Below are 17,053 nucleotides of genomic sequence, written 5' to 3'. Positions count from 1 at the left end.
GCTCCAGCGACCCCAGGGAAGCATGGCTCCAGGGCACAAAACCTCGACTGCTGCTGCTGCCGCCTCAGACAAGCAAGAGAGGACAAAAGATGCAAAATGAGGAAACAATCTAAAATGTAGCTCTGTGGGTTTGTGTTTTTTCTTTTTTTTTTAATTTTTGCTTTGCCCTGCCAAACCCAGTTAACTTAAAACCCTGAGGGGTGGGGAAGCTATAGGTTGACGTCCTGTCACCTACATGGCTAAGCAAGCACTGTGCTGAGGGAACAAGATACTTGTCCGAGAGCCCGAGGGGTGAGTTATATGGATTGCAATTGGGAGAGCCAGATGGAAAACATCTCTGAGTAACGGAGAAGAAAAGCAATTTCCCCTCCGAACTGTCTAAATTACAGTTCCCCTCGGCTCCAACTGAGGAGAGACTGCAGGGACATGGGGCGGGCGAAGCGGGACGTAGGGCTCTGCCGGGTAGCTGCGATGGAGATGCTGACATCCCTGACGATATATGGCCAGTCTAAACCATGGGATATCTTGTCCTTTTAAGGTGGGCCAAGAGCAAGCATCTGTGCAGCAGCAGCACAGCCCCAGTCTGCCATCAATAGCCCCTGGTGTCTCTGAAAAAACAGGGGTTCCTGTGCCGTACCAACTGGTTGTGCAGATGCCCAGGCACCCACCCCGAGACGACACAATCCGTCCGGTTGTTCCTTTGCACAGCATCACAGAAACAAGAAGGAACGGTCGTAACGAGAGGAAGAAAAGCCACGAAACCATGCAGCCAGGCTGCTCGCTGGCAATTGGCGCCTGCAGCTGTCAGGGAGGGAGGGAGGGTCTGAGGGCCTGTCCGCATCCCTGTCCCTCACCCTGATGGCCAACAGCTCAGCCAAGGGCAGCTTCGGACCTGGGACTTGAGGTGAAGGTTTAAAGCAAGTCTCTTGAGGGAGAAACAAGCAAATGTTTCACCCCCTCATGCTTGCTCTTCACGTGTAGCCAGAGCTGTGTGTGCACAGCAGGATGGGTTTGGCACGGATTAGAGAGGCAGGATGAATCACGCCAAGGAAGATACAGCAAATCTCATGTGCTAGTGCCCTGCTTCTTGTGCGGCACCCTGGTTGTGATCCTCTTCCTCCAGGATGGATTTAAAGAGAACTTCACAGAGGGCCTGAACGCACAGGCAATTTTACAGAAACCGTTCTGGAAACAGGGTAAGCTAAACCAGGAAAAGAGTCTTTCCTTTTGGAGTAGCTATGTCCCACATGGCATTTCACCACTGTAACTACACCCACATGCTAGCAAATTTCCTTGCACAGGGAAGCCAACGGGGAGAGCATCAGTTCGCTTACCACAGAGCCCCCAACACATTCTTCGCGGCCCAACCACAGTGTCTCTGCAGGAGATGCCAGTGCACTCTCTGCTTGGAGCACCGTACCAAGTAGCAAGCCAAAGCACTTTACGCCTCGCAAAATAATGCGGTAAAATGATGCACAACATGAGAAAAGAAAGAGTAGAAATTACAGGGATTAAAACTAATTTCCTGGTGGTAGAGTTGTCAACCATTATGATTTTAACACGAGCCCTGTAAAAAAATGACGGTGTTACATTACTGCACAAAAATCTCAAACTTTTTTTTTTCTTAAGTCAAAGTTCTAGTTTTCCCTGTTGTAGAGAAAGGACAGAAACATTACATGCTTAGCAAAATACAAAAAGCAAAATGAAGTGAACAGGTTAATTTTAAAGCCTCAGGCTTTTAAGGATAATCATGATCTCAGATGCTCAACCCATAATTTCTTAACACACACGGATGGCAACACAAGCATCCCTTCTTTACACAGCACATTTTGTACCCTGGAACATATACCTTCCAAAACTAAAATGGCTTTTTTTTCTTTTTTTAAAGAGGGAAAAAACCTGCAACATCTAAGCATGTTTCTAACACTTTATTTCAAAGCCAAGATAGCTGCACTTTAATGCTACTTAAAGCTTAGAACCTCCACCACATTACCAAACTTGTTTTAAGCAGAAAGAGATGCAACGTGCAAATATTTTGCAGAGAGAATGATTCAAGAGTTTGCAGCACTTCTCGCTGCTCTTTTCCAGGGAGCATGACTTGCTGACAGGATTAACTACTGCCAGGTTCACGAAGCTGGGAGACAGCTGCCACATGGCAGCCATTTATTACAAAGCTCTACTCCTCTAAAGTTAGGAAAGAGGCAGACTATTTCATCTGTGTTATCAGCAGGGTTCCTCTGCTCCACAGGCTTTAGCGACTGGGCTTTTTCTAAACAAACACCTCCTTTTCTCCCCCACCTTGTTAACATCATTATCTTCCTGTCTTCTGTTTCTGGTCAGCACAGGAACTATTCCCCCTCTATCACACTCTCCATACAACAACAAAAAATCTACAATCAAGACAATACCTGCCGAAATAGATTTTTTAATTAAGAGAGTTTTAGCTTGAAATTTTAAGAGGGAAAACCACATGCCACAGGGAGGAAAGAGAGATGTGCCGGAGCAAGGGGATTCAGAAGCATGCTGTACAACCGTCGCTCTCCCATCCACCCTAGGAGGCACTTGTAATTCTAACATCAGCCTCCAACTGCAATATCCAAAGCAGTCACATAGCTTTTTCACCAGGAAGATAACCTGTAGCGCTCCTTCCTAGCTTGTATTTCCACAACAGGCAGACCCTCTGCAGAACCACAAGCCAAAGCCAACCCCTGCCCTCCACTGTTTGAGGCACAAACAGGTCTCAAGTCAACCACCTCCTACAGACTACCAAGGACCAGGCACAGATATACATCATCTCCATCATCTCCATGTAATATTAAATATAGATGACCATCGGTTGCGATTCTCTTGTTATTTTGAACCAGAGTTAAAAGATACAAGCTAGCTGTTTAATTCTACCTGGGGTTATTCTAGATACAGATTTGCCATAGATGCCAGAGTACCACAAATCACTCAAACTGAGGTTTATTGCTTCCTCCAGGTGAAGGGAGATCCCAGGTCTGAGAAAAACGTCTCTCTCCAATTACTGATGAACAAGTTGCCAGTGCCAGTGTCTTGTGAGCATGCCCACTGGCTGATACCAGCCAGGCAGGTAGCCTTCAGGGTTGGTTGTGAAGCTCTAAATTCTGAAATACAAAGTTTCTTTCTTGGTTTAGTTAGGTAAATTAATTACAGCAGTAGATGGTGCTGGCAAGCCTCTCCAAGTTGAGATCCTCACAGGAAAGCCACTAGGAAAATTTTAAACATCAGTGTTACTTGCCAATGGTATTCTTCAGTATGAGTTTTCTTTCTATTTTGAAGTACACACAGTGAAACTAACCTGTGGGAGGTGCTTCCTGCACACTGACAAAATGAAACAGCATCTGTTAATTTTCATAGACTGCAACACGCGTGCAAAAAAAGGGCACAGGGATCCAGTTCAACAATTTCTTATGGAATTCAAAAGTCCCCCAGATTTATCAGATGAGTACAAGAAGCCTTCTCAGAAATTACATCTATCTGACTTTAAAAATACGTATTTTCAAAACAAGAACTGCATACACACACACACACACACACAAATTCCCCCTTCATCCACAACTACATCCAGCTGCTGACCTTCCAAGTTCCTTGTAGTATAGTCTTTGCTCTGGGACTTTAAAAGCCTAGCAGGCATTTCTAAAGGATTTTACAAAGTACACAGGCCTGGCCTTGTAAAAGCTCATGAGGAATCCACGGAGGTCATTGTGGAGCTTAGACAGTCTGCAAACAGCATAATCCACGTGCTGGTGAGGTAAGGAATGACCAAAGTCGGGAGGATAGGCCTGAAGACCTCTGCAGCAACTGGCTCCTCCAACAATGCTGTAAACGCTGGAGGAAATGCCTGCTGATCTTCAAAGCCCTTCAGTAGGAACAGCCTTAAGTTTCCTGAACATGAGCATTCTGGTTGCAAGGCCACACTCCTCTTATGCACACAGAGAAAAATATAAAAACAAAGCAAAAAAAAAAAATAAAATTCCACTAAGGTTAATAACTGCAAATAACCAGCAAGACTGACCCTCTACTCTGCAATGAGCTGTCGGATCCATCCAGCAAAGTTTTGATGCTCCTCGGCACAACAGCCCCACGGATCAAGCAGAAGCTTACAGTCTCTGCAGCTTTCTTTTTTCTATTCCAGGCAGTCCTCCACGCGTGTAGACTCCTGGAACGCAATACTCAGTTGTTCGGACTAGGAGGGGATGCTACAGCCTGCAGCTGTACAGGGTGTCCACCGTAACTATATCAAGACTATTGCCGTTCGCTGCACTGCTGGCAGAATTTTAGGTACAGCCTTCAGTCGCCTGGCGGGCTGCACAGGCGACCATGAGTAAAGGGGAGTCTGGACACCTGCACACTGCAAAGAATTGCAGGAAGTTTATTTCAGGAACGCTGGGGAAAAAAAAAAAAAACAGACAAAATTGTGAACAGGTTTCTTCAGTAAGTAAAGTTTCAAGTTGCTATTCCTCCAGCCAAAAATGTCTGCAGTCCAAAACCACCCTCCTCTTCCAAAAAACCAATGCCACCACTAGTGCTTCACACATTGCCATCAAACAGATGATACAGACAATTCTTCCCACAATTCAGGTATGAAAAAGGAAACTCGTTTCCTTCTGCTGACTCCTATTGACATATAATATACCAAAACATTAGCCTGAAACAAACTAGTATGAATTATGCATAGATTTAACCCAATTCTGGGTAAAGTTGTAGTTTCAAGTCTTCACCATAGAGAAAAAACAACAACAACAACAAAATCGACCAAGTGGCCTGTGCACCCACTCACACCCACCCCGATTTCTGCAGGAGGACAGCAAGAGTTTGCCACTGGAACCTTGACTAATCACTTTCATATACGCGCACACAGCGAAGCAACATTGAAGTATCATAATCAGACCTATGATACTGAAATTTATACTTCTTTTGGAGTGATGTTTCCAGGTGAACATTTTCTCAGTCACATATACAGACACACTCACACAGCCACCTTCTTTTATTTCTAAAAATGAAATCACCTTGCTTTACAGTTTTAAGCCAGTACATACTATGGCAATATATATATATTTACATTAACCTTGCTGAGGTCACTTAGAATCTACTCTGCAACTAGAGGTGAACAAGATATAAAGTGTTTTAAAAGAGCTACAAAAGAAAAAAAAAATTCTGATATTGTTCTTTGATTGGGTTACAACTCTTTAAAAGAACAAACTGTATTTCTACCTAACTGACAGATCCCATCCTCCAAACTTCATATAAAAATGATGTTCATTCAGAGCAACAGTAAAGGACAAAGAAAACCTCAGCACCAGAACTTATACTTTCACTCAGATACTGAATAGGAGGAGCTATTTTCCACTTCCAGTTCAGACACTATTGTTCTGTACTAAGTTTTATACGCCTTATGGAGCTCAGCCATTCAACATAGAGATACAAGAGACAAATTCAAGAAATTGGTAGTAGTCTCACCTGTAGAGCAGACTAGCACATATTTGATTGAGTTGATACAAGAAACTAAAAGGAGAAAGCAAGCAAAACCACCAGCTAAGTAATTTTTCATTGTAAGGTGAAAAACTGTTCTTCATCTACCCACTCATTTCACACATGGTAATGTGCAACTATCATTCTACTAAAAATTAGAAGAGAGTCACCACCAGATTTGTTTCACTTGTTCCTTCATCTAAACTTCAAACAGGTTTCTGAAGCTAGAAGATTTCGCCATCCCTGCTTACAGAGAGCTGAAAACAGAAGCCGTCCCCTTCCTCATTTGTTAGGGTCCAGCATGCCACGGAGGCTATGCAGGTAGGTACTTTCATCAACAGAAGTGAAAGCAGCAACATGTTCAGCACATTTCACATCAAACTTGAAACATTATTCAATACAGATTTGGCATAAAAAATATGAAACTTGACAAGTTCAAAAGTTTTTCAGCAAATATACTTTCTTAAAACTTCCTAAAATCTCTAAACATGGATAATTTCTGAAGTAACAAGGTCTTTAAAATAGCAGTAAGGAAGCTCCCTGAAGGGTGGGGTAATTGGGAGGGTTATCACACCTCTGGGGGAAGTCACAGGCTCTATCTTGGCAGTGTTTCATCCCTTCATATACCCAGGGGACTGATTAGTTCACGATAAGTAATTAGGCACCCTAGGGAGGACGGTTAACCATCTTACCAAAACAAAAAGGCTGCACAAATGTAAGTCTCACTAGATTAAAGAAACACTATCTGAAGAACAGCAAATTTGTGTTTCTTCCCTTCTACTGGAACTAGCAAATATTACATTTTGCCTACATATGGCACACACAGATCTCAGAAATCCCAAATTTGAGCACGTACTTGCTGCTAAATTGGTAACAAATGCTCTGAAGGATTTTCCTTCCCAAGACACCAGCGCTGTGATGCAGGAAAAAAGGAAGAGGGACAGAGGGGAGGAATACAGAAAATAATTACCAGAGGACTTGAAATAGCAATCTCATTCATTTACATTCCCTTCCTCATTGTTAAAATAGTCCCTAACCAAGGATCAGCTGCAGAAAGCAGGACCTGGAAAGGCTGTAAACAGCTGAATGCTGGTTGCAGTTCAGAATGAAACCCCCAGTCAGCAGCAGCCACCCCACCATTACACGCCCTGCTCCTAAAAAAGTTCTGGGAAGCTCCTGCCCGATGTAAGGCTCGCAGTGAGGCACCTATGCGTATCACAGTCCTACCCATGTTAAACATTTATCTCTGGTGAAGCAGAGGGACAAATTCACCTTTCGCCTGCCAACTGATGCAAAAGATCCCCCACACACCAGAGCTGCCGATGGTGCCGTTTCTGACTTACATCAGGCCCGATGAATTTCAAAGTACTTTGACGGCTTAAAATATGAAGGAATGGTTTTCAATAAGATGACCCCCTGTTCTTTTTTGTCCTTTTATCTTTTCTTAACAGTTTGCCATCCAGTGATAGGAGGGAACCCCAGCTGCATAGCCCGAGCTTTTATCTTCTGCTGACCATGCAACAACACAAAGCTCAGTGCTGGATTTCCTGCTGCTTGCCGAAAGGGGCTGTTCAGCTTGTTTAAATATTACTTGCCTTGGGAGCCTTGGAGTTGTGCCCAAGCACTGTACTGTATCTTCCCAGCATCCATTTCAGCATGTACTTTAAAGGTCTTTAGGTTCGATGTACTATGCTCTCCCTCACTACGGGAGGAGCTTGATGCCTCTAGAAAAAAAAGAAACCCCACCAGACTCCTCCCTTTCTCCCCATTCCCCCCATTAATCCCTGTGTCTCATTCCATTACACAGCTAACAGAAGTCCCTCTTCGTCCCAAAAGCAGGCAAACATATTTAGTCCAGTAAACTGAACCAGTTGCAACCAAGGGAAAAGACATTCTGGTGTGAAAGGCTACAGCTAGGAAGAAATCAGATGCTGTGTATCACATACAGCAAGCTATCAATGCTCAGTGAGCAAACAACCAAAAAAGTACAGTTGCAAAAGTGGGCTTTTAAGTCGAGTTATGGTACAGTAGCCTCTTGCCATGCTAAATTTGGGAAGTTTCCTCAGTGGATTTTAGAACAAAAGAATCTTCAAACATGACCTTCTCCAAATTTGCAAACTTAACATCAAGGCCCTTTCTCTCCTCATTCAGAGAAGTGATGAAAATAAAACATGGCTTTTACAAAGGCAGAAAGGATATTCCAGCCTTTACGAATTCTTTCAGAAGTCCTCCTTTTCTCAGTTACCTTGCCACGAGAGACTGAGTTCTGGCTACAAGGTCAGCAGGCAGATAACCTTGGCCAATAGAAATGATCTGCATCAGCCTAAAGGCAGTGCCAGGCGGCCACCCATTAAGCAGCCTCACTGTTAACCTGTTTGCAGCCGATAACAGCTGATATGGATGGAAAAGGAAGAGATAAAAATCCAGATTTGCAATCTATTTGGGAAAGTTGTGGACACAGCAGTTCGAATAAGGAAAACTGTAGTGAATACTGACTGCGAGAACTGTCCTGTAAAAAGATGTCTCTCATATTCCACAGCAGCTGGGATGCAGAAATACATGTACCCCCACATGCTGACGTAGAATTGCAGTTGCGAGGAAACTCAAGGCTAGAAGTGAAAACCTGGTTTTAATCCATTCTGCTTCGCCTCAGCCTGCAGTGCACTGACTGATTTAACCTGATGTAAGTCACGGTTGTCATTCAGAAGGACAGACTGCCAGTCCTCACTTCACCCCGCAGCTCCAGCCACACATTCTCCCTCCGGCCTCATGCTAGTCCTAGTGTTTGTGCAACCACACATTGATCCAGGATCGTGGAACTGATCCGGTTTGAGATTTACGTTTGTTTGTGGGTTTTTTTGTTTTTCACTTAAAAACGTACACACATATAGTTTCATCAACAGCCTTCACACAGGGGAGCTGAGACATCGTCAAATTACACCCTCTATTTGAGTGAGGGATGAGAGACCTGAGCAAGAATGTTGTCAGTAACTCTACTCCCATGGTGCTGCAGTACCAGGGAAAGATGAAAAGATGTAGTGGAATGAATCCACAGTCGGCTCCATCTCCAGACTCCCTCCTCCCGCCCTTCTCTCCAGCTCAGAGCTCGCTTGCAAGCCCTCTGCCATAAAGAACACCCCTATCATTTAAAAGTCTGCCTGAAGTTCAGTTCTCCAATTAAACTCAGTGAAAATACGTTCACAATAAACTAAACTACCACAATTAAAATGTCTGCACTGTACCTCTCCCATAGCATCCCTGGAAGAGGGGAGGAAGAGAGCAAGAGCAGTCCCAGGCAATGAGTTAGTAGTTTTCTGCTTACCTACCCCATTTTTCCTAGATCAAGGACTGAGTGTACCTTTTGCACAGTGCTAAGCACAAAGCAAACACAAGTCCAAAATATTCCCCTCCCTCCCTGCCTCCCTCAGTCTTTACAGGGCTGAATCAAGCATAATTTTCAACTTTTTTGTTTGTTTGTAAACATTTGTAAATGACCCTTTCGCCACGCACAAAGACAAAATTTACCCCCTCCAATACAACTCATGCTTCATTAAGTCACACCAGTAACAATGCTGAAACACCCACCATGCGCCACCACATGTACCAACCACAGCTCCAGAGTCCCTGGTAAGTAGGGCAAGCAGCTCACCTGGAGTCCTCATGTACTTTAGAAACAATATTTACAAACCTTGGGCCCTTCGACTTAACATACAGCACAGTGGGAATGGCACACATGCTCCCGCACGGGTAGCTGACCCCCTCCCAGAGAGTGGTATTTATTGTAAAATGCATCACCTTAAGGGGACGGGATGGGACAGAAGTGGAGAAAAGAAACCAAAGCTGCAGAGGGAAAGGACGTGCTGCCTGGCTGCATGTCCTCAGGCTCTGCTAGCTCACGTTGCTTGCACCATCTGATCGCTCAAAGCTAAACATGGAATGTAGGTAGCAAGTCGTAACGCTGCGCGGGGCTGGAGATGTGACCCATCAGCTGTCTCTGCATTATAATTATTGCACTGGGGCACAGCAGGACCAAAAGTTTGCCTGGGCAGATTTCTGCGACATTTTGGCTTGTTAAAAACGACAAGAAAGGCCCACATGCCGCTTTCAGATTTGCGATTATAGTCACTTTTCCGCAGGCCCAGCATTCCCTTTTTAAAATCCTCAATCTGCAAGAAAAGCGGAAGGCCCAGAACTATGTCACTTTATTCAAAACAGCATTAAGAAGTCAGATTTCACAGGGCTGTGATCTCTCTCTCCCCCTCCACAAGACAGAAAGGAGTTTCACACAAAGACGCAGCGAAGCAGCACTCCTGAACCACCATTCTCTGCGTTTCTAAGCTGGTCTTGGCCATTTCCCCTTCAGGCCACTTCTGCTCCCAGGCTTTCTCTTGCTCTCTTTTTATTTTTAAAGTTTCTGCTATTAATAAAAAAAAAAAAAGAAAACCTTATTGCAATACCATCATTTCCTTGCATTATCATATTCTCTAGTGAACTGATTAATTCTCAGTGATCCTGACCTTCAGCTCCCACTGGGCCTCAAGTGATGCAAACGGTTGCTTTCAGCTCTTCCTCCATTTCATTTTTGTCCTAACATGCACCGAGTACAAGTAGAGGACCAAGTTTTGCAACTCTGGACTTAAAATGCAAATATCTTCACTGGTATAGCTGGAAACGAACACTTCACTTTTAGGCAATTCGATTGTTTCTGTAACATGCTCAGAATTAAGCAAAGCTCAAAGAGTACAAGTCAGTAAGGAAATTATTTAAGCCAATATATGTTCAACAAGCCTTACTGTCCAGGCTTTGCTCTATAAATAAAGCTTCAGTTATTAAGAGCAGTTTGTCAGGCAGTGACACGAATTTTACTGCAACAGGTTAATGGAGAAGCAATGACAAAAACCGTAAAAGGACAGAACAAAAACCTGCAGCAGTACACGGCCACAGTGTTTCAGCTGCATGAAAGGCAGCAGGCAGATTAATCTGGATAGCGCAGCCCCTTTCCAAATGACTGCCTTTAGGGAACAGCAAGCGTTCGCAGGCCGGAGGGATGGTTTCAGGAGGTCACTCAGAGCTACCTCAAGCTTCCTGTTTGATACCACGTGGACTCCTCCTGCCCCCCCACCCATCCCTCAATCAAACAAAATAAAACTTTTAGCACTTTTAGTATATTTCCAGACAAGACAAAGATGCACTCAAAGCAAAATCGCTGTGAGGGCTGAATACAAAAGGGATATCCCCCAAACTTCAAAGATGCCATTTTTTGCACGAGCAGAGAGGTACAGGGGTGCCAGGTGGTTAATGGGAAGGCAGGCAGAAAGGAAGAAGACATCAGGATTTTTAAAGCTACAAACAGGCTTGTAGGTCAGAAAAGCACACGTGAGGCTACCAGACCAAAACTTCTGTTAGCACAAGAAGAGCACCCATCTCTAAGAAACCACTTCCTATCTTATTCTCCCCGTCCCCTCCCCGACAGCCTTCTCCCTATTGTAATTCAGAACAGCCAGGCAACTGATCTCTAACCATCCATCAGAAGAATTGGCTAATACAATGTCACTCAGCCCACCACATGAACAAAAACCACCAACGAATCCAGCCCGTGGTTAATTGCAAATTTTTGCTTTACTGATGGTATTGCATGGTCAAGGGTTCCCTCGCCTTTGCACACACGCTGCCCTCTTAGAAACCCCCCCTGCTCAAACTCCGATTTACAAATGCATGTACAGATATTCTACACATCTGCTTCCACCTGGTGGATTACCAGAGATGGAGACTGCAGCGTTTTTAAAATAAATGTGTAAACCCACCTCTAAAATTAGTTGCATGTTAATTCTGTGGGCAAGAGCAGAGGGGAAGAGTGGCTGGGCTCAGGGGAGAGGGGGAAGTTCACAAGAAATGGAATATGAATCGCTGAACTGTTTAACTTGTTGAAATTCAGGTTTTTTCTCTCTTGGAAAACAAACAAAAAAGGGATTTTTCTTTCATTTTGAGGAGTTTCTCAAAACAGAGGAGGACACAGCTATTCAATATTGCTCTGGGGTGCTTAATATCAATAAATGACTTCAATCAAGTGTCCTGCCAAAGAACATTAAAATACTCTTTCTATGGTCTCCCCTTCCATAATCAAGAAAAAGTATGTTTTAAATGCACATTGAAATACATATTATACGTACACACTGTATATAATCAAAACAAAACAAAACAAAATTCTAAAGTAATTTATTAATTGCTAGCTATAACTATGGAAGCCAGGGGTTCTTTTAACACTTCAGCAAAGCAAATGAGAAATGTCAGGGAGTATCCTGAGATACTCGCTGCTGTAAAACCTTTCAGGTCTGGTTTCTAAAAATTTCCTTGCTATGATACCTGCAAATGCGGCTTCGCAGTAACTTCCAGTTCCGTTTTCATATGCATATTTTTAAAGACAGTACCGCCTTTGCCTTGCGTATACAGCATCAGGGGTACTTCACTCTCTGTGGCCCAAGTTCCCAGAAAAGCCAACTCCACTCCAGAGGTCCTAGGTGTGGCACATTCCTTTTTGCTCTAGATACTCCTCCTGATTGGAAGCGAAGGTAAATATTACTCCAGCCTCAATCTGTTTCCCTCTTGCACCCACATTAGCCTAGTAAGATACAGTCAGCAGGCTATTGCAAATTACACCTAAGGGCTCATTACAAATCATGGCCTCAGTCTTGCTAATGAATTGATACCAAGAGGCCCATTCTATGGAAGAGATCCATTTGCTTCAAGAGAAGCTACAAAGGTTCCAGTGCAAGTTGCAGTCTGCAAGGGAGGGCTATGGGGCCCCTGCATCAGTAAGTTTGTTTACATCATACGCACAGGTATTTAGGAACTCCTGGGCTTTTGTTTTTATTTAGGAGACCAGTGGTGTCTGGCAAGGTGTGCAAATCTTGTCAGACAACTTTCAGACTACCCTTACTCCATATGGAACAGAAGTGCCTACGAAGTAAAGCACATTCACGAGAACAACGTTTTCATCTTACACTGACAAACCTCTCAACCAGAAATTCTATGCCTATACCTGTACATCACAGTCACGCATTCCCCATCTGTTTTTTGCACGTGAAAGAGCAGACAAATACAGAGGTATACAAGATGGCTAAATCTCTAACTCAAGATGTGGGACTAGGTTGGCAACTTCAATATTCACAGAGCTGAACTGACTGACTCTGGTCTGAAGTAAGAGGGACACAAGGACACTTGGTTTTCACTAGGTCACGCACAGTCCTTTTTACCATCTCTACTGCAACAGACATTAAGAACAGAATGCACTGGAGAAATCACCATTGCTGACGATTATCAGCTATGATAATCAATAGCAAGCTTATTCAATCGATAGCTATAACTGCAATCTCCCACCCACTTCACCCTTCCCAAATCTCAGTGCCTCTACATTACAGCTTTGAGGACTAGAAGAACAGGTCAGATTTTCTCCCCCTTTTTTAGGGATGCTAGGTTTGTTGCAGTTTTTTCTTCTTTCCAGTAAGAAAAGAGAGGACGTGAAAAAGAATTCAAAACCTGAAGATACTTTTCCCTTAGCTGCATTCCTAAAAATGGCTAAAGAAATTTTTTTTTTATTACTTATTTTTCTTTCAACTAAAACAAATGTGGCCTGAGGCTAAACACCTGGCATGTAGTGTTTCAGCACAAATGGTTAAAGTTTGGCAGAGCCGCATGCAAGGGAAGACAAGGTAATAAAGCTGCCTGGTGATCTCCAACTGAAAATCTTCTTGGCAACCCAGCCTCCTTCATGCAGAGGAACTTGCTGATATTTTCTCTCCACTCCTGTCCCTGATGACTCTCAGTATACCTGGAAATTAGGAAGCTAACTAAGCTCCCTAAAAACTGGTCTGGTCAGTCCCAGTCACCCCCGCTCCAAAACAGTGAAAGTGGACAGTCTGACATCTCAGCAGACGAAGTCTCAGACTACACTGATGGAATTGCCAGCAAACATTTAAAGTCTCTTTTTCTCCTTGAGTCCAGTTGCTGTCACACCCCCCCGTTCCAAAAGTCAAGAGAGATTTTCAATGCATTTTTGGGGTTGCTGACTTTAAGACTGTAGGATAAACTCCACTTGTGGTTGTTCACGAGTCAGAAAATGTTTGCTTGGAAAAAGGAAGGAGAAAAAACCTGCAATTCTCTCACAATCACTCAAGCCCAAGAGCCGCAGCCTTAGCACTGTCAGTTTCCCATCTCATCAAGTGTCTTGCCATACTTGTTTTTGTAATCGTTTTCCATGCTGTCTACACAAAAAGCTATTTCGGAAGCCAGAAGAACTACATTCCTTAAAGATGGACCCTTTCCAGATTCACCCCAAACCTTTCTGTGCTTAAAGTCCTATACATACATGAACACACAGATCACTACAGGCCCAGCAGTTAATTCATTTTCAAGTTGCCCTAATTTTGAGGCTAAACACTTCCTAAACTTCTCCATCCCTGATGTTCCCCTAGCTCTTTCAGGGAAGCCAGGCTGCCTCCTGCTTTCTCTCCATTCACAGTTGCTAAGACTCCACTGCAGCCTACTGAGTTGCTCTCCCATAAGCCACATAAGTATGCTGCCATGCATGCAGAGCACGATGCACATTAAGTACTACACACACAGCATCTTTCTCTCCAAAAACTTTAGTGAGTAGTTCTCCTTTTCAGCTCTTTTTTAAGACATGGACACCTCCTCCCCCTCTTTCCTCATCACCTCCACTCAGAAAGACTGAAGCTTGCTGATCCCATGGTAGGTGGCAAGGCCTTTGAATCAGTGGCTGTTAGCTGGTCTTGAACCAGCTTGGGTAAGGTTCAGACAAGATACAGAGCACAAACACTCTTCCAGAAACTTGAAAATCCAAATGCAAATTCTCCACCCATCACCTTGAATGTCAAGCAATAAAAATGCTAATAAAAGAAGCCACAGTACCAGAGGCCACCGGCTGTCTGTCTGGGGTCTGATGACTGCCAACAAGTCCTCAGGAGGAAGGGACAGCGACCACCAGGTCCTACTGACCAAGCCCCACGTTCAGCTCACCCGAGTTCCTACGTCTCTCCGACATAACGAACAAATAACAGCTGAACACCTCTAACGGCTGCTTGAACTCCAACAGCATCTACATCCTCTCCTCATCCTAGGGCGATGCCACAGACATCTGCCGGCTCAACACCACCAACTCAGAGCTACAATGAAAAATAAATCAGTGGTCACTTCCCGAGATTGGAGTGTACCTACAAACATAGGCTCACAATGCAATGCACATTTATTTTCTTTGCATACTTTGCATCCTCTATGCCCAAGTCAAGACAAACCCCATTTTGGACAGCTTTTTAAGAACAGAAAAGCCCAGTCCTTCCAATCTCTGTGCAAGGAGCAAATCCTCCAATGCTCGCTTTGTGTGCTTAGGGCCCTGAAAGCTGCCAGAAATAGTCGAAGGATGGGGGGAGAAGGAAGATTTCTGTGACAAATCCTACTTCTCAAAAGGTTTTAGAAATAACTGTACGATCAACCAGATGCAATGCGTTGCTCAAATCAATATGTAAACTCAGAATGGAAACTATTTGAAAAATCATTATGGCTTTAGGTTTTCTACTTTTATTTATTTACAGTTTTGACAGCAAAGGACAAGTGGTCTCCTGTAGAATAAAATCACTTTTCAAGATTTAATTAACACAGGAATTGGTACCTTTCCATCTTCCGTATGCATTCGTATCATAGACTCAATGGTACAAACACGAGGATGCATACCTGCAAGGTTCATAACCACACCTTCGCATCAAAAAGATTACTGAGCAATCTAACAAAAGGGTGTTTACTTCTAGTGCATACAATTCTGTATCACTCAGCCCATTTGCAATCTGTAATGCTGATATCATTTAACATTGGAGACAAAGGGACCCATGTTTCTCCATCAACCAGATGTAGTAAATCCACAGAAGTCAAAACAAAATCAGTCAAGAGACAGAAGAATCAGACCTTCGGGATGCTATGCTACTGTCTCCTGCGTGGTTAATTCTGATGAGCTTGTTGAAGCACAGCCTTTAGCCTAGTGCTTTTTCATACAAACTCATCCATAGCTCAAAGATGATTAATCATCATTTATTACTCACCTTCTGGCAACACCCACTTCAAGCTAGGCACGGCCCAGACACATCAAGAAAGACACTCCCAGGTAAAGAGGAGCCATTGCTGAGACACGATCCTGACAGACAGACAACTACAGTCCCCCGTGGTACCCTGCATGTCTACCAGGATCTGCCAGAATAAAGCTGCTCACAGGAGAACTTAAACACAAACGCAATTCTTTCAGAAAGGGACAAGGTATATATTAAACACACCAGCTATACCTACTTTTCAGTGCCTATCAACTGCTACAGGTGTTACGGTACAGGTAAGCGTTGTGAGAGGATTCTGCTGAAGAAATTTGGTAAATCTTCATAGACTTATCAATCAGAGCACTCCATTTAGTTACAGTACATAGGAAAGTAGTTATTCTGTTCTTCTACAGCGTAAGTTCTCAAACAAAGAAGCCTGATTGAGGCAGACAGTGAGGGGCTTATCAGCTTAGGAAATGGGAAGGATGGTCCAATTAACTGCCAAGCAGTCAGACATAATTCACCCTGACGAGGCCAATGAGAGACAAGTCGGAGAAATGCGTATCCCGTCCATTTATGTAACACCCAAACATTCCCCCCTGCAAAGTCTCTCCATCTGGAAGCGTTGCCTAAACAAGGAGCAAGTCACAGATGAAAATCCACCTGTATGGATCCACATCTAACAGGCATCCTCTCTAATTAAGCAACCATCTCGGTGGTACGGGAGACCCTGCCCATCGCTAAACTGCTAGACCCAGGCGCTAACGGCCATCACCAAGCAGACAGCCAGAAAGCTCTGTGCAAGGTTATCTGGGGTCCATACCACTGCGCTGTCTTCTCACACATCAAGGAACAAGGCAAGAAGTAGAAAGAACAAAAAGGCAAAAATATCCTAACTCCAGTTTAAGTCGGCAGGCTTCATCTCCTTTTCCCAAACCACTTCTGCTAGCACAGAAAGAGTCAGAATGTTACTGAACTCACTTCACAATGTTAAAAAAAAAAAAAAAGAAGAAAAAAAAAGAAAAAGCCCAAGGCAAACCGTATGTAATAGCTGATTAGGAAAGCTGTGAATCCAGCTGCAGTGCTGCTCTTCATGTCCTCTGCCATGCTCAGTACCCTGCTAGCACAGGGTAAACAAAAAGGGGGCACGGAGAAAGAGGAAGGGAAGAAATTCTACGAAAACCTAGAATGAAAAGAGAAAGTCCGCAGTGAATCATAGCTCTAGCTTGGGACCCATCACCTAGGAGGCAACAGGCATTTAAAGCTGAGAGAGGAGAAAAAGGAAAGAAAAAAAAAGTCCCCAAAACACTGATTCATAAATACAAACTACAATACATAAAGAGTGGAATATTTATTCTGCAACAAAAATGCACCCGTAGGACCCGATCCATCCTTTGATAAGGGCACCTTGTTTTGTATAATCCTCTTCGTTTTTCAAAGTGGCAGACTTCAGACTGCCATGATCA

General features: G+C 43.7%; 1 protein-coding gene across 1 annotated transcript in view; it reads right to left on the bottom strand.

The window, feature by feature from the left end:
* Positions 1-14,554, bottom strand: part of LOC104164392 (ras-responsive element-binding protein 1-like) — a 49,325-nt gene extending 34,771 nt beyond the window's left edge. The window contains exon 1 of the mRNA XM_009703702.1: positions 14,509-14,554. Within this exon, the coding sequence (XP_009702004.1) occupies positions 14,509-14,554 (46 nt within the window). The remainder of the gene's footprint in view (positions 1-14,508) is intronic.
* Positions 14,555-17,053: the final 2,499 nt, after the last annotated feature.

This window comes from Cariama cristata, unplaced genomic scaffold (genome assembly GCF_000690535.1).
Source record: "Cariama cristata isolate BGI_N322 unplaced genomic scaffold, ASM69053v1 scaffold38697, whole genome shotgun sequence".
NCBI lineage: Eukaryota > Metazoa > Chordata > Aves > Cariamiformes > Cariamidae > Cariama > Cariama cristata.
Note: the sequence above shows the minus strand (reverse complement) of the source record. Positions and strands in the feature narration are given on the sequence as shown.